The following is a 19,407-nucleotide window of genomic DNA, read 5'->3' as shown; positions in this document are numbered from 1 at the left end:
TGCCGCTTTTCTATTGCATTAGTATATTTTTTTTACGAAAAATAAGTAAAAGGACTAAAGACATCTTGAATTTGATTCAAATAAACATTTCCGACATGTTTCAACTTCATCTGTCAAAGTGTCGATCAATATTATCACCATAAAGGTGTTCACTATGCTACGCGGTATGTGACAAATAAAATGTAATAAAAATAAGTTTAACATTTGTTTATTTGGCATTTTTAAAATTTTTACAATAAATTATGCATAAATTGTGAACGCAATATTCATAAACGAGAATAGTTTCCTATTGAAAGTATAAAATTACAGAAAATATTTAAGTAATTAATAACATAATGAAATATTTAACAAATTTTTAAATATTAAATTATTAAATAAAAAAAATTTTACAATAAATGTTCGAAATGACCACTATGGCACTTAATACATAATTGTGCGCATCGTAATAGACTATTTATTGCCTTGCTAATCATTTCTCGTATTATTGTAGTGATTACTTCAATAATTTCTTCTAGTTTCTCGCCAGTATTAATTTGTTCCTTGTAAATAAATTATTTTATGACTCCATAAAAAATAATTGTACATACATTTTGCCATCGATTCTTGCAAGCATTTCAAATCTGTAATTTAATATTGAAGATACTGCAGTATTTGTTACATAAACAATAATACATACAATAAACAAAAATCGGATATATCTATAACAATTAAAAAATATGTATGTACAATGAAAAATAAACTTACTATTAAATTATTTTATATGCCGGTCCATAGATTTAAATTAAAACGGTGTTGGTAATTTTGAATGGTACGTATGTAGATTTTCGTTGCTCCAAGTGTGGGAATTGTGCATATTAAATAAGTCGTCGCGCATAAAGCAATTGTAAATAAAATTTTTTTAACGAAACCCAGTTTTTATACCAATAATCAGATATAAAAATTGACTCTACGTGCATAATCTTGCGCGTAATAAATTTTGTACTTTTGTAAAATGTTAAGCATGCATTTTATTTTCTTTTAACACAAATGTTGCGTTTTTTAGAAATTATTTCTTCATTTATCAGTTACAAAAATATTTTAGAATTTGAAGCTATACGCTGTGGAAAATTTATTGCGTACCCTTGCACGGCAACATAAGCATTTTTATTGTATTTACCATAAATTATTAATAAATAGATTATAAATAATTATTGACGAAAAATACAAATAACTTCAGAATCTGTTTCATAATTAAAATTTAAAAAATTACATGCGTGTGTTTTTATGCGAACGTTTTGTTTGCTCATGTCATTTCTTTTTCTTTGCATTCTCTTGTTAATAACAATTAAGTGACACTTTTTTTCTTAATATTAAAATTATTATTTCTTAAAAACTGAAATGGATTATACTCCGAACGAATATTGTGATATGTTAATAATTTACGGTGAATGCGGTCAAAGTGCTCGAATTGCCGCGCAGGAGTATGCAATACACTTTCCACAGCGTAGAGCTCCACATTCTGATGTAATTTTGCGATTGATAAATCGAATACGAGAAACGGGATCTGTACTACCTGTACGCAGAGCTATTGGTGCCGGGCGTGAACGAGACGCTCGTACGCCAGAAAACGAAGAAGCAATTTTATTAATGATTGAAGAAGATCCGTCTATAAGTATCCGACAGATAAGTCGAAGATTAAATATTTCTAAGACCGTAGTACAACTTGTTTTAAAGGAAAACAAAATGCATGCGTATCATTATACAAAAGTGCAAAATTTATTACCACAAGATTATGCACGCAGAGTCAATTTTTGTACCTGGTTATTGGCACAAGAACCAGGTTTTGTTCAAAAAATTTTATTTACCGATGAATGTTGCTTTACACGCGAGGGTTCATTTAATATGCATAATTCCCACATTTGGAGCAAAGAAAATCCACATGCGTGCCATGTTAGAAATTACCAATACCGTTTTAGTATAAATCTATGGGCCGGTATACAAAATAATTTAATAGTAAGTTATTTTTTATTGTACATATTTTTTTAATTTTTATGGATATATCCGATTTTTGTTTATTGTATTGTATGTATTATTGTTTATGTAACAAATATTGTAGTATTTTAAATATTAAATTACAGATTAGACCGTTTGAAATGCCTGCAAGAATCGATGGCAACATCTACAATAATTTTTTGACTAATAATTTGCCGGAATTATTGGAAGATATTCCATTAAATATTAGACAAAGGCTTATTTTCCAACAAGACGGTGCACCACCACATAATGCAAGATGTGTGCGCAGGACCTTGAACGAAAAATTTCCAGGAAGATGGATAGAACGCGGTGGTCCCTTAAGTTGGTCAGCAAGGTCACCTGATTTAACACCTTTAGACTATTTTTTATGGGGACATATTAAAGAATATGTTTACAAAGAACAAATTAATACTCGCGAAGAACTAGAAGAAAGGATTATTGAAGCAGTTGCTACAATAATACAAGAAATGATCACCAAGACAACAAATAGTTTATTACGACGCGCACAATTATGTATTGAATGTAATGGTGGTCATTTCGAACATTTGTTGTAAAAGTTCCTTTTGTAATTTAATAATTTATTTGTTAAATGTTTGATTATGTTGATTGTTATTAAGTAAGTATTTTCTCTAATTTTATTTTTTCAATATAAAACTGTTCTTGTTTATAAATGCACGTTCACAATTAATGCAATTATTGTAAAAATATCCAAAAATGCAAAATAAATAAATATTAAACTTATTTCTATTACATTTTATTTGTCACACACCGCGTAGCATAGTGAACATCTTCATGGTATAATATTGATCGACACTTTGACAGATGAAATTGAAACATGTCGGAAATGTTTATTTGAATCAACTTCAAGATGTCTTTAGTTCTTATACTTATTTTTCGTAAAAAAAAACTAATGCAATAGAAAAGCGGCAAAAAATATTTTGACAATGCTTATTGCAAATTTATACAATATTATCGTGAAAAGGGGTGCTATTCATAAGAGCAATATTATCACCCTGTCATTCGTGAAATATAATCGTTTCCCGTTTGAAAACTATTATAGCCTCGACATTTTCGCTAAGGAAAAATCTAAATTGGCCAGAGAATTTGCCTTTAAAATATCTCACGGTAATTTCGGGACACCCTGTATACAGTTCTTGCAAAAAGTTCTGCAACGGTTAAAAATCTTGGAAATTATTGATTTATTGGAAAAATGTTTCAAACAAAAAGAATAGGGCTTAAAAAATCTATTAGATGATGATATCTATTTGACCTTGGTATGATCTTGAAAAGCCCGGTCATATTCAACATAAAAATCTTAAACGGAAATCCCTACTTTTTATTACATATTCTTGTAGCTTAGCTCGAGAGCTTTCCAAAATGCTATAATAAAGTATTTTTTAATGAGTACTTTTCAAGTTATGAGGCTTGAAATAATTTCTTAATTTTACATAAACCATAAAATATCTAATAAAATATTAATTTTTTTATTATCTTATCTTAATACTTTTATGCACAAAATAATGAGAGAAATCAATTGTGTAAAGAAAATACATACTTGTTTCTAAGAAAAAATATGTTATTTGCAATTAACAATTGAACTCCATAGGACCTCTCTCAAGGAAAGTCAAACGAATATGACCATTCAATAAAACTTTCAAAACTTTAAAACTTTTATCTAAAACATTTTTCAAATATTTAATATTCCGGAATTTTTTGTTTCCGAACTTTTGGAGGACCCTGTATAATTGAATTAGTATACTACTCCACACTGCTATATACTCAGTTTTAACATCTACGTCAGCGAAAAAAGAATTTGAACTTAATTTTTATACCGACGTATTCTTCAATTACCATCTATGACTAGCGAAGAGTTGAAATTTAATCAAACAATTATCCTAGTTTTACCTTTTTAACTACACATTACAGAAAAAATTCAATAGTTAAACATTCTTCAAAGTCTAACAGAGTTATTAGAATTTTACATTTTACAGAGTCGATTAAAATCATTAGAATGTGATAATAAATAAAATTCCTTCGTTATTTTACGAATAAAATTCTCTCTTAATGTTTTTGTTTTCAGGTACCTATGAATGACATGGATTTTAATATATTATGGATGGGAAACCATCCTAAGCCAGATATTTTGCGGAATTTACTGCCTTATCAAAAAGTGAATCATTTTCCTAGGTAAATAAATATAACTAAGAAACAATTTCCTTAACTGAACAGAAAATAATTTGGTAAATATCTAGAAGAACGGTCTCACCAATGACCTTGACATATGTTGTCAAGGTCATCACTCCGAGTAACCTCCAAAAAGTTTTAGTTGGCGGTCATTGTTTATTAACACGTTTGCTGCCAACTACGAGTATACTCGTAGTTGGTATATGAGCCTCACAAGCCAACTACGAATAAACTCGAATTCGAACCGACTTCCTTTGGCTTGTGAAGCTCATATGCGAACTACGAGTATACTCGTAGTTGGCAGCAAACGTGTTGAAAAATTATTAACAATTAAATTGTATAGTACAAACATGCGTTAAATGCGAAGAATATCATACATATCTCAGTTACGGGTTGGGTTAGGTTAATCTTTTCCAGGTGGTGGTGCAAGGGGAGGGAGAGGTGAAGGCCCTTCTTCGTCCGCGCGTTTGCTAAAAAAAAAATGTACGCGTCATCTTTTAAGTAAATGCGTGGGCTTTGCTCTTTCCCCTGCACCCCCACTCCAAAAAAACTAATCTAACTTAACTTTTTTTTTGTCGCAGGAGAAATGCTTTATGCATACCCTCGCTCTCGGGGAAGAGACGAGGGTTATGTTGGACTCCGGGCTATGATTGCCCGTATACCAACTAAAACTCCTGCGGTGGCCTTCGCATGGGAGGGGCAGGCGGGGACCCAGGACTCGCTGATACAATACATCGGCATCCCCGACTGTTGCTCCCCTCCGCGCTTAGGACCCAGCGGCCTTATGCTTGCCGCCGGGTCTCCTTCCCGGAGGAGGGCGGTTGATACCCTCCCCTTCTTCCTTACTGTGGGCGGAGGGGGCCACGCCGTCCGCCCACCTTCCTCGTGGATCTTGCTGAGTCACTTTGGGGCCAAGTCCAGAGTGAGTCGTACCGGGGCCGTTCGCTTACGGACGACCCCGTGCTATCCGGACGGGGGGAGTAACTTCCCCCCTTTCGGCTTTCTCCGTCCATCTGGGCCTGAGGGATCCTTGGATCCTTCGCTTCATCCGGCGCCGAACTGGCGCCGTGAGGAGAGGGAGGGGATTACCTCCTACCCTACTCCTCGCCGTCCCGTCTGTTGGTATGCGCGCGGGGGGTAAGGGGGGAGGTATTCTTGTGGAGTAATCCCCACATTATTGTGTACCTCCACCTTGATCTCATCTCCCCAGTGGGGGGATGGGATCCCCCTCGTGCGCGCTCCTCCTGCTCCTCCGATCTTTTCTCCTCATCACTATCCGCGATCGCCGCCGCCGCCTCTGCTGCTGCTGCTTCTTGATGGCGGATTCTCTCCGCCGACTCCTTTAGCAGCATTGCTTCTTCGCAGTAGGCGACGACGGCCCTCCACGCCTCTTCGCTGTCGGCCATACGGATGACTAAGACCGGCAGCGAGAGGTGTCCTCCCACTACTCCCGTCAATGCCCGGCGCTGTTCGCTCCACACCGGACACTCGACGAGAGTGTGTTGTGCGGTGTCGCATGCCTCCACGCCGTGGTACATTCTCGGCCTATGCGACATAGGTACTGCCCGAAACACCCATGCCCCGTCAGTACCTGCGTCAGCCGATATGTTACCTCCCCATGAGCCCTGTCTACCCACTCCGATAGACAAGGCCGGACGGCCCCGACAGTCCGACAACCCGCAGTGCGCGGGTCTGAGAGATGGGCATTCCATCTCTCTAATAGTGACTGCCGGGCTTAGATCCGGATGATCTTCCTGGCTCTTATAAGCAGCTGTCTTCCCGTGCCGCCCCGGATTTCCCGCTCTCTGCGGTATCTTTCCGCATACATCGCGGCGAGAAATTCCAGGGGCGGCCATCCTGCCAGGACGGTGACCGCGGCGTGTGACACCGTCCTGTAGGCTCTAACGACCATGCTACGCTGGATGCGACGAAATTTATCTTTCGCACATCTCCTGGCCGCCAGGTCTGCCCACACGGGTGCGCCGTACAGCGCCGAATTTACGGTGGCCATGTACATCCGGCGCACCCGTGGTTAGGGAGGAGTCGGCCTAATGCTGCCGAAACTCTCTTCACACTGGGGGCGAGGGCATCAAAATGATGCCCAAACGTCCATTTGCCGTCCAGTAGGAGACCGAGGTATTTGATTCGGTCTCCTACCAGGATGGAGGTACGTCCTACACTGATATGGGTCGGTGGCGGCACCCCGGAGGCCCTTCCGTAGAAGTAAATGGCCTCGGTTTTCTGTGCCGCCACTTTGAGTCCCATATCAGTGATTCCTTGTACCACTGCTGTTTCCGCCCTGGCCGCAGTGTTCCCCCAACTGTCCCCCATGGCTACCACGAGTGTGTCATCCGCATAGCAGATGGCGTGGTAGCCACGAACCTAACCTTTTTTTTTGTAACCCAGGGGAAATCCTTTATGGATACCCTCGCTCTCCGGGGAGAGAGCGAGGGTTATGTGGGACTTCTCCTATTTAACGGAGGTACCCACTAAAACCCCTGGGGTGGCCATCCTAGGCGAGAAGGGGAGGGACGGCGCCCCGGGACTCGCAGTTGCAATACTTCAGGGCGCCGCCCCCATCAAGCCTCCCTCGCACGGCCCGCCGCGACTGGAAGTCATCGTCGGTCGCGCACGGGCCTCCTTCTCTGGAGGGGACAGAAGGTCCCCCCCCAAAAGTTTCCTAACTCGTGAGAGAGCGGGGCCACACCGCCATCTCACGCCGTCCACGGCGGGAGGCGGGGTCGGGTCTCGAGTTCTCCCGCTCGAGGCCCCCCGCGTGCCCTGGGGCCGCTACTCCCTCCGCTCCCGTAGGAGTAGCCACGAATCTAACCTAACCTAACCCGTATCTGAGATATGTATGCGATATTCTTCGCATTTAATGCATGTTTTTACTATACAATTTAATTGTTAATAACACAGGTCTGCGAGGTTCAATTACAAAAAGCAGAATGGGTAAATCTGATAGATTTTGTGACGCTGAAAACGAATCTGGCCGCAGAATTTCCTCAGCAGGCCAGGTTTTTGAGTAATTTGTAGTTGAATGGCCCAAAAATCGCTATTTTGGCCAATTTCATGAATTTATTGTAGGAAAACCAAATTTTTTGAAATATTTCTGTCAATGGCATCGTATAGTACTCACTTTCACCTTTCAAATCCACTTTCGATTACTGCCGCACGATTTTTTTTCGCTGAGATATATGAGTATGAAGTTATAAGAAAATTTACATAAATATGGTAGATCCATCATCTTGAAATTTGAAAAAACATGTGTCAAGTTCGCTTGCCCAAAAAAGTATTGTAAAGAAATATCTAATACAGTTATTACACATTTTAATAAATTTTTCTAAATTTTATGCCTCTTTTATTGTGATTCTATCCTCCATATTGGATGCGCCATTTTTAATTTCAAAAGGTGACAGAAGATACTTAAAAATGTATGTTTTTAACTTAATTTTGATTCATAGTGAAATAGAGAGGTAACACGGTTGATTTAGAATGGTTTATTGGATCCCTGTGCATGACCGGTCTTATAACTTGTATATCTGAGCGGAAAAAATCGTGCGGCGGTAATCGAAAGTGGATTTGAAAGGTGAAAGTGAGTATTATACGATGCCATTGGCAGAAATATTTCAAAAAATTTGGTTTTCCCACAATACATTCATGAAATTGGCCAAAATAGCGATTTTTGGACCATTCAACCACAAATTACTTAAGAACCTGACGTGCTAGGGAAATTCTGCGGCCAGATTCGTTTTCAGCGTCACAAAATCTATCAGATTCACCTACTCTGCTTTATGTAACTGACAAAAGCTCAAATTTCGCAGGCCTGTACAATTTTTTAATAAACAATGACCGCCAACTAAAACTTTTTGGAGGCTACTTAGGGTAATGACCTTAACAACATATGTCAATGTCAAAGTCGTTGGTGAGATTGCCGTTCTTCTAGATATTCACCAATAATTTATATGTATACATAATTGTAAAATAATTTATAACTTTCCAGAGTAATTTAAATATTCAAAATATATTTAAATCCAATACTTGAAATTCAAATACCCAAAATTTAAATTCAAATATTCAAAAATATATATTTAATAATAATATTATAATAATATACTTAAATTGAAAAATATATATTTAAATTTTATTCAAATGCAGTTAAATATTCATAATATCTAACGACTAAATCTTGACTCTCTTGTATCTTTTTTAATTTTATTTAAAAATTTATTTTCTAGGTCTTATGAAATTACCCGTAAGGATCGTCTTTACAAAAATATTGAAGCTATGCAGAGGAGTAAAGGCCTTCGAAATCTCGATTTTATACCTCAGACATTCCTACTGCCTACTGAAGCCAAAGAATTGATTTCAGCGCACTTTAGATATAGAGGACCATGGATTGTTAAGCCTAAAGCCAGTTCACGAGGTCGTGGTATTTACATTGTTAATAATGTAAGAATACACATACAACAATTTTTATGTGCGCTATTATTTTAATTCTTTTTATTGCTTTAAATACACAACCCTTAATATCAAAAGATCAAAGACTCAATCAAAAGATTATTTAAATAATAGTTAGCATTAACTATTAACCCCTTCACAGTCCAGCGAAAAGAAACTTTCCGTGCCAAAAGTGTGTTGAAGAAAAAAGTTTTTAAAATTGCATGAATACGTCAGTATAAATATTATTGAGGTCGCCGAATCCGAATCTGAAGCCAAAATTACAAAGTTCAAAATGGTGACTCCAATATGGCGGATCAAAATTCAAAATAATTTTGGATTTTAATAAAAATGTGTATCATTTTTGGGGTTGCAAAATCCAAACCTAATATCAGATTTTCCAAATTGAAAATGGCAAATCCAATATGGCGGACCAGAGTTCGAACCAATAGTTGACATACATAAACCCACACGGTACATGACATTCATTGGAGGTCCATATAACCTCCATACCTCCATGTGACCTCTATCTCCACGGTGGATGTTCAATGGATCTCTAATAGAAATCCATATTATCTCCACGGTAGATGTCGTTTGTAAATTCATCATGGATGTCCATTAGACGTCGGTTATGGATGTATGATAGATGTGTACACATTTCTCTTAACATAAATAATTTTTATTAATTATTTTTCCTAGTATTGGTAAATATTATTTTTTGTTACTTTATCTTTTATATCTCACTAATAATTATAGTCAGTGGAAATAAAATTTCACTGTAAAATCAGTAATCGCGCTAGTTCGTTCGTTTACCGCTATGGTGCGCTATTTTTCTCGTACTTGAGTTTTAGTCATGAGAATTATATAAAGCTTGCAAAAGGCGACAGATAAAATTAAAAGTATTATTTCGATCTAATTTCTGATACAGTTTCAATAGAGGAACTTCAGATATTAAATCGATTTTATAAGTCGGACAAGTAAATGTCCGGCCAATAAACGAAAATGATCCGTTCATTATCTATTTGTTACTCCATATAACGTACATATGACATCCATGAAAGCTCGACAAAATATCTATAATTACTCCATATAACGTATATCTGACATCCATAAGAGCTCCACAAAATATCTATAATTACTCCATATAACGTACATATGACATCCATGAACGCTTCATTTAATATCTATAATTACTCCATATAACATACATATGACATCTATGAATACGTCTAATGGATGTCGAATGAAGGTATGAAATGCGGAACTGTGGATGTCTAGTAGATGTTTACGGGACGTTTCATGGACATCTAATGGAAGTTTCGAATCTCCATGGTAGACGTCTAGTGGACATCCATTAGAGGTTTTTGTTCCGTGTGGGAAGGTTGTATATTTCTCTCTCTTCAATTATTTTTAAATCCCGCTCTCTGCCGAACCCAGAGTCATGAATCGAGGACGTGGCGGTTATTGACTCCGTTTTTTTATTTTTTTTATTTCTTGAAAACTGGTATACGTTTCCACTTTTGTGCAAACAGCTTGATTTGATAATTCGTGACTCTGGATTCGGCAGATAGCGGGATTTATAAGTAATTGAAGAAAAAAGTGTACATCTTTTATGTATGGCAACTATTTGTTCTGGTCCGCCATATTAAATTTGCAATTTTTAATTTGGAAAATCTGATATTAGATTCGAATTGGGCGACCCCAAAAACGATAAGAAACCCATTTTTATTCAAACCCAAAATTATTTTGAATTTTGATCCGTCATTTTGAAGTTCGAAATTCTGATTTCAGATTCGAATTCAGCGACCTCAGAAACTTTAAAATACTCAAGGACAATCAAATCGTAACAGTAATAACATGTTTTTTTTCAAGATGCCCCTATAGGGGTCATGAAGCAAAAGTGGCACGAATTTTTTTGGCCCCTATAGGGGTCAAAAAAACACTGACATGAAGGGGTTAAAAACAGCCCTATAAAATTTAATATGATTCTTGATAGAATTTACTTTTCTTAGAATCTTAAATTCAACATTTTTTTTAAATTTCACAATAAAGGCAAGAGAGATAAGATGACGAATTGCTAATTTTTCTAAGATAATAATAAATAATAAATGTTAAATTCATAACTCTTTTGAAAATAATAAAAAATTTCTTGTAATTGAGTTCAATTTCTTAAAGCAAATATATAATATATAACTAAAAATATATTTTGAATATACCGTATATAATTTTTTATTGTTTGTTTATAAGAAATGAGATAATTATAATGATTACACAGGCCCACAAAAAAAAAGTACTCTGTGCTGGCGATCTGGCTAGGCTAGTCTTATGTATTTTGGCCCCGCTGAATTCGAATCTGACGTCAGAATTGCTGCATCACGTCACAGTTTTTTTTAAATCTCAAAAGAGAAAGACGAAAATTTCGTAAAAATCGACATTCTAGGGTAGTAAGACTGCGCTTCTTGAGGAAAAAGTTACCGAAATCATATTTCCATGTATTTTCAGGCATTATAAATCCAAATCCGATTTGTCACACCAATCATACCATCGATTAACATTTGTCATGAAAAAGTAGCAATCTTCCGTATTCCGTATTTGATTTTAGTTCATTCATAAATCTTATATTGGAAAGAATCAATCTTATATTCTCCAAGTCCAAATTTTGAGAAAAATTTTTTCAAAACTTACAGCTTCTAGCTGTTGAGTTCGTATAAGATGCAGAAATTTCTTTATATAGGTCACAAACCTCTTTTCAAATTAATTTGTCTTTAAAGCGCTAGAGGTACATGAAAAAAAAGATTGTGCTATCTGGAGGTAAAACCCTATCTTAATATCTTCGCATCTTGATAAATAGAATCTGTTTGCAGTAAATTTTAGGTGTTACAACCTGAAAAAAAAAAAAATAAGCATAAAAAAAATTGAGCACAACGTTTATACTCTAGGTCGGATTTGGATTTATAATGTCTGAAAATACATTAAAATATGATTTCGGTAACTTTTTCTTCAAGAAGCGGAGTCTTATTACCCTAGAATGTCGATTTTTACGAAATTTTCTATTTTTGAGATTTAAAAAAAACTGTGACGTGATGGAGCAATTCTGATGTCAGATTCGAATTCAGCGGGCCAAAATACATAAGACTAGCCTAGTCAGATTGCCAGCACAGGGTACTTTTTTTTTTGTGGGCCTGTGTTATTGATTGAATGTGCGCAAGCAGGTAATAAAGGAAGGATATGTCATATATACTATTTTATAATATATGCAAAGTGTATTATCCATTAGTAATACTTTTAATTCTTAAATATGACTCCAGGAGTCAACATAGAAAATCATCTACAAAATGTATCTTTGCATAAATCTTGGTGGATCATTTTTTATCACCATTATGAGCCTTTGTGTCCTCCAGGAATCAAACTGGAAGTTATTAGCAGACTTCGAATTTGTATTTTGATCTTGATCTGGGTATCATTTTTGGTCATCACCATAGGCGATCGGCTATGAAAATGTTTCTGAGAGTCAAAAATAACTACTAGACTTTGGATTTACACCAATCTCGATTTGGATATTAATTTTCATTATCATAAGTGACTCTGTGACCCTTCCGAAGAATAAACCGGAACCTCTAAATTTCGGATTTGTATCAATCTCGATTTGGAGATTACTTTTAATCACCATCATCTCTGATTTTCTCTGTGACTCTCACTGGGAATCAAATCGAAAGTTAGTACATAGATTTGCAACTTTCTGTGCGAAGCGAAATTTAATTTACATCATTTGATGCTTCAAATATGAAATGAGGTCTATAATTATGATTTCATGTAAGTTTTCAACTTTCTGCGTGTAGCGATTCAGTTCACATCATCTGATGTTTCTGATAGGAAATTACAAACTGAAATTACATAAAATTACATTACTGAAGTTCAGTTGAGTACAAGTCTGAAGTCCAGAGATAAATTTGATCTCCAGGGAGTTCACACAGTGTTGGCAAGCGGGTCCGGTTTTTCGCGTATGCGCGACAGTAGTGGCGGCTAACCACGTGTGGAAGATTTGGCGGGCTTGAGGAAAATTACTTGGCATATAGACATATAGTTGAGTGAGATACAGTTTATTAAAAGTTTTGTGATATTTAATAAATAGTCGTGAGTTATTCGTATAGTGTATGATAAAAATGTGTATTGTTGATCACCCGAAACAATTTTTTAAGAGAAAATTTTTTCGGGCGACCAGTGTGGCACACCTTTTTGTCTGTATTAGATACTTCATTGAGGCCTCGTTTGCCACGCATGCGCGAAAAACCTGACCCGCCTGCCAACACTAGTTCACAAGGAATCACACATGGTGGTGACTAAAGATTTCCAGATTAAGATTGATGCAAAATATACTTTTTAGACGATTTTATATTTTGACCCTTTGGGATCAGCAGGTCATATTTACGGATTGCGACTAATAGACAATACACATCGAATACCATAAAACGGTATATATGATAACCTCTCTTTCTTACTGCCTCGTTTGTGCATATACTATCGCCCGCGGATGCAGCAACAATATCAATATCTATCATTTTTTATATTATTTTTATGAGATAAATAAATATAATATAATGACTGTAGAGTAAAATAACAAATATCATGTGGGTAAAATGACTTATATCTAGAAGATATCAGATGACATCGTAAATCGATTCTATGAACAATACGGATCATAGCGATAATACAGGAACGACGTCGTGATTTATTGTCCATATACCTGAGATCCTTTTTGTAGTTCAGGATGAGAAGTAGCGATGTACGCCCTGCGTACTCTAGTAGCGATATATCCCGTGTGTAGCTGGGCCGATGTGACTGCCTTGTATAGTATATAGTGTAGGTTGAGACTCTCTTGTAACACATCATGTTGTTAGGCTGACTGTGGCTCTGATGTTATATGTATTAGCTTGGCTCTAAGTGAAAACAATTTTGAGATACACCCTGATTATAATATATCTAATAGCGCAACTTACTCCATTTTGTGTCAATCAAAACGGAGTGCGCATACGCGAAACAAATCAGTTAACAGAACGCCATCTGAATTTTTCTATCATTCATTTTTCCTTGTTTCGTTCTTTCTCAACATTATTTAATTTCAGTATTAAATACCTCTTTAAATGTTCATTTATATTGGATAACAAAAATTAGATGGCAATAAATAAGATCACACATCATCAGCTAGAGTAAGCTGAAATATTACTTTTAGGAAAATTAGAATGCTTTCAATTCCGTTCATTGATCAAATTTAATGTTTGTGTAATATTTGTGTTATATTTCACGCATTTTATATCCTATTTTAATTTATTATCTCTCTAACTTTGCAGGGAATGGTCATAGCAAAACATATTAACAAAAATTATAAGGTTTTTGGGGAGCCTATATAGATTTTGGGCCCGGGCCCAATTTGGGTTCTATGAAGCTCAAGTCAAATTGCTTAAATGGAAACCTCTACTTTTTACTATAGATACAGTATTTAGATAAAAAAATAAATTTTGTCTCTTGCGTTTTTTTACTAACTCGCTTCTATCAGGCTCAGAACGTCAATCAAATGTTTCACTTCGGAAAATGGAATTAGACCGACAAGATTACTTATGAAATTTCTGGCATAGTCAATTACATTTTGAGCCGAGGTCTATTTTTGGCACATGCCTATTCTGAGCCCAGAATCTATTTTAGCCCATTTTGAGTTCAGAGTTCATTAAGAACTTGATGCGAGTTTCTTAACATCACAACTTTCCTTCTGAGAGAATGCACTGATTCCATCTATGATCTATTTGGCGTAATAAATCTCATTTTGGGCTCGCCTACAGGGCTTGTGTCCAAAATGGATTGTGTAGAATAAGTATGTGCTAAACATCTCGATCCCAAAAATGACTGACTATACCAGAAATTTCATGTATCTTTACGGCCCACTAATTCCATTTTTCAAAGTGAGACATTTGATTGATGTTTAAGGCCTGATGGAAGTGGTTTAGCAAAAAAATACAAGAGACAAAATTTTCTTATTTATTCACGTAGATAATATATCTGCAATTAAAAAATAGAGGTTTACCGTTTAGGAAATTTGACTTGGATATTAAGATCTAAATTGGGCCTTATGTCCAAAATCTATGTACATAACTCTTAGCTCCTTAAAAACCCTAGAACTTTTGTATTTTTCAACATTTTTCGCTATGATCTCTTTCTGTAATGTTACGGAAAATAATAGATTAAAATACAGGGACATTCTGTATATGTATCTTAAAATACTTATACAATATAATATTAATAAATATATTTTGTTGCGTCGTAGAACGAGGTATGAAATGTCTCATCAGGAAGAATTTAGAAATTCGCGAACCGCCGGAGGTTTGCCGAACTTTAGTTATTGTAGCATTTTGACTGCAGTTTCTTTTAGAGAATTATTTTATTAAGTAGATTTTCAATCACTTTTATTTGTATAATACGGATTACAATATAGATTTATATTCTTTAACAGAGAGATGCGCAAGTAGTACTTTCTTCACTTCTTCCTTAATGCGGATTAAGATTATAGATCTTTATTGTTAACGATTGCCCGTGACATACGCAAAAATTAATTAGCGACTGCCGCTTGTGGTGGATGATTTTTAGCACTTCGTTTCGGCTAAGATTTTTAGAGGGAATCGCCTAACGACATGATCATATAAGATATTATGGTGACTTTTCGTCATCGGTCGAACCTTTAGTGCAAGCGAAGACAGTCCAAAGTCGAAACCCTTCATTTGCACTTTCGCATTTCAGAAGTGTCCGCGCGTGGCTCGCTGAGACAGAGTTGCCGGATCCGAGATGCAAGCAACATGCAACACGTAGTGGAGGGGGTAACGATATCGATAGAGAGATTAATATAAAATGAAAAATAGGATTCTGCAGTGAGCGCGATTGTGTTCTCGACGCGACAGTAGTCAGTAGTTTGAACATTTTTATGAAGTCTTCCTCAACATTTTGGTATTAGAATTTTCGTCTCCAAATGATCTCAGGAATCTGCTATTAACGGCTGATTCGTTAAGTCTGGGACACCCTGTATATATGTGTGTATATATATATATATATATATATATATATATATATATATATACACATAGGGTGTCCCATTTTAAAAGTTCCACCCTTTTCAGGATCAACGTTTGAAGGAAAACGACTCGAATAAAAGTTGTAGGGAACAAAGGGGGCTATCTAATAGTGACCTTGGATTCGACATTAAAGGTCATTTTCAAGGTCATTTGAAGGTCAACTTCCGTTTTTTAAATGGGAATCCCTATTTTTTATTACTTATTCTTGTAGCTTATCTCGAGAGCTTTCCAAAACACTATAATAAAGTATTTCTTCATTCAGTACTTTTCGAGTTATGAAGCTTGAAATAATTTCTTAATTTTATATAAACCATAAAATATCTAGTAAAATATTCATTTTTCGATTATCTTACCTTAATACTTTTATGTACAAAATAATGAGAGGAATCAATTGGTGTAAAGAAAACATACAGTTGTTTTTAAGAAAAAATATGTAATTGTTAATTGCAAATTTTTTTTCTTCGAAACAACTATGTGTTTTCTTTACACCAATTGATTCCTCTCATTATTTTGTGCATAAAAGTATTAAGGTAAGATAATCGAAAAATGAATATTTTACAAGATATTTTACGGTATATAAAATTAAGAAATGATTTCAAGCTTCATAACTCGAAAAGTACTTAATGAAAACTAATTTAATTATAGTGTTTTGGAAAGCTCTCGAGATAAGCTACAAGAATATGCAAAAGCATATAGGGTGTCCCATTTAAAAAGTTGCAGGTGACCTTCACGTGACCTTCAGGTGACTTTTCAAGGTCAAACTAATGGCACCATCTTATGTCCCCCTCGAAACCATACAACTTTTGTCTGAAACATTTTTTGAAAAAACTTCTTTTCGAAATATTTGCGTGTATTGATTAAAATGGTCTACCCTGTATATATATACCCTGTATATATACACATTTGTTTATCAGAATTATGCCATTTTATTTTTCATATGAAAAAATATCGATATTTTCTTACAACTGATAAATGTATAATATATTTATCAGTTATAAAAATATGTGTATAATGTAAAAAGCTGCAAGGAAAAAACATTTAACGCTGTTGCACGCATTGAGATATCGAGAAGCGAGTAGCGCCGCTCGTCTTTCGTTGCCAGCTTGGAAGGAGACAAAAAACTGTATTCTGTCCTCTACTACTATCCAAAGCTAGCCGAAGCGTCGAGCTCAGACGTACACTTATGCTCACATGTCCATTACCCCCTCCACGTGTTGCATGTTTCTTGCATCTCGGATCTGGCAGCTCTGCGCTGAGATAGTATTTTGTGCGCGGTTCGTGAATATTCTATCACCTGTATTTGAATAAAAATTATCGTTTATTTGAATAAACATTATTATTGTAACGAGCGGTTTTCCGTATACCGCGGAATCTGAATTGTATGGATAGCCGTCGGATCCAGGTGGCGGAGATATAATAATGCGATTACGTATCGGTGTGTGTGTAACAAAGGTGTTTATTGTGTATGTGTGATGTACAATTGTGAGTGTGCGTGTTTGTGTGATACAGTGTATGTGTGTACGTGTGTATATATATATCTATTTGCGCGCGTCTGCTGATCGATACTGGGCCAAGAAATTACGGAAAGCCGGCGCAAAATAATCGCCGTTTATAACTCGCGTATCCGCTCTTTATTTCTGCGTCCGCGTTATCAAGTTCGGCCGTGGACGTGTCACGGATCCTGTACAAATAGCCGTTCGCACAATGCTCGTTAACGGTAAGAATACAATTTATTTTACGTGCGAGATGCGCCCGCACGATTCTCGGCACGGCGCGCTCGCGTTTTTGCGCCTCGGCGGCCGCGTTTTTGCCGCGTTTCTTGCCAGTGGTGTTTACGACTCAGCTGATCGGCGCTTTAAAGCCCGACGGTGCGGTTCTTTAATTTCTAATTATCTTTCCCCGATGGATGTAGGGTTTCGGAAGGCGTCGCGACGCTAGCAAGCGTCGGAGGCGGCTCAAGTTCCACCCCGAGATAGGCGCGGCGTCTGATATTTGGATCTCGGTTCGAAGGCGATCTCGAAGCACCGATATCAATCAGTTGAGGCAGCGTTCTCACTACCTTCTGGCTTAGATTTCGCAAGGATTTCTCTATTCGCTTTGCTGGCCTTCTGACTAGCTCGGCTTGCTGAGAAGGATCGGAAGGATCTGTGTCGAGGTGCTGTCGAGAGCCCGTTTTATACTCGACTAATTACCCGCCGGCGTATTCGGTAATTACCCCCACCGAGCGGCGGTAAAAATCGGAGCGGTTCGGATCCGCCCGGGGGAGTTCGGGGTGCCGAGCGCGGGTTCTCAACCTTCGGTAACGGCTCCCGACGGCAGTGTCACAATAATTGAGTATTCCTACCCGGATGTTTACTAAGTCTTTAAAAATGGGCGCACAGCGCCTCTGCCAATGCCCGACCGATGTTCGTCGGGCGGTAGCTTCCGGCTGATGTTCGCCGGGAAACGATGCATTCGGGGGTGCATCGTTACATTATTAGATAGATAGATAGATAGATTCATTTATTCTTGCCCTATGCGGGGTACAAGAGGACCACCGCTCCTCTCACAATCATTTCCTTCCTCTCACACAACATCTCGCCGCACTCTATCGCCGCACGCTACCGCCACACTCTACCGCCGCACTCCGCCTCCGCACATCTCACACCACCTACCTCTCTCTCTCTCTCTCTCTCTCTCTCTCTCTCTCTCTCTCTCTCTCTCTCTCTCTCTCTCTCTCTCATTCCCTCTCACTTTCCCTCTCACACTCGTCCATCGTCTGTTAGTCCCCTGTCTCCTTTCCCCCCTCCCTCACCCCTCCCCTTCTCTCCCCTCCTTCCCTGTAATTTCTTCATCCACCCTTCCCCCCTTCCGTCCTCCTCCAAAATCTCCAATATTTTATCCCTCCCCTTCCCTCATACATACCTCCACCACATGCTCCCACGTTTCCTCCGCCCATCCACATAACCTACACCTCCTTTTTTTCCTCCCCCTCCCAATATCTCCCTTCCCTCATCTCATTTCCCAATCTGAACCTCGCCACCCTTATCATCCTTTCCTCCTTTCTCTTTTCCTTCAAGTACTTCGGAATTCCCAAAACTCTCACCTCTTTATACCACCTGTTCCATTTTGACTTCTGTACCCTCTCAAATCTCTCCTGTCGCTGCACCTCAATATCCCTTCCCTCTATTTCCTCTCTCACTTCCCTTCCTTCCTCCCTCCTCCTCCTCACCCATTCCGTTGACACCCCCCTCTCCCTGTAAAAATCTCTCCTCTGCCTCTCCCATTTTGAATCCCCCTCCTCTCCTCTTCTCTTTACCTCCTCCCAACATTTTCTCGCCCATTCTCCCCCTCCTCTCTTCTCTAGCCTTTCCTCATATCCCATCGCCCTCCTTCCTAGCCTTGTCCTCATCTTTTCCCTTTTCCCTTCCTCCCTTACCATATACCCATTCTCCCATCTAACCCCAAAACCCATCTCACATATCTTTCCTGTACCCTTTCAATTTTATCCCATTCCCTCCATCCCCATATCTCCGCCCCGAACGCCACTACACTCCCTACTAACCACTCAAAAATCTTCATTCTTCTCTCCCAATCACCTCCAAACCTCCTCTTCCCTATCCCCCACACCTGCCCCATCACCCCCATCGCCTTTTTCACTCTTTCCTCTACATGT

The 19,407-nt window shown here is 37.6% G+C and overlaps 1 protein-coding gene across 14 annotated transcripts in view; it reads left to right on the top strand.

Annotated features, from left to right (window-relative positions):
• Positions 1-19,407, top strand: part of Ttll5 (Tubulin tyrosine ligase-like 5) — a 354,482-nt gene that overhangs the window by 137,221 nt on the left and 197,854 nt on the right. For 13 of the 14 annotated variants that reach the window (XR_014437810.1, XR_014437811.1, XR_014437812.1 and 10 more), the window contains 2 exons: positions 4,094-4,200; positions 8,436-8,649. The exons of the other annotated variant lie outside the window; for it this stretch is intronic. Coding sequence is in view for 10 of the 13 variants with exons in the window: in XM_083094291.1 (XP_082950417.1) it covers positions 4,094-4,200; positions 8,436-8,649 (321 nt within the window). In the remaining 3 variants the exon portion in view is untranslated. The remainder of the gene's footprint in view (positions 1-4,093; positions 4,201-8,435; positions 8,650-19,407) is intronic. 14 annotated transcript variants of the gene reach the window in all.

Source organism: Camponotus vicinus, unplaced genomic scaffold (assembly GCF_025532165.1).
Source record: "Camponotus vicinus isolate PSW18456_S1 unplaced genomic scaffold, iyCamVici1.0 SCAF_3, whole genome shotgun sequence".
Lineage (NCBI taxonomy): Eukaryota > Metazoa > Arthropoda > Insecta > Hymenoptera > Formicidae > Camponotus > Camponotus vicinus.
This window is presented reverse-complemented; position numbering and strand designations above follow the sequence as displayed.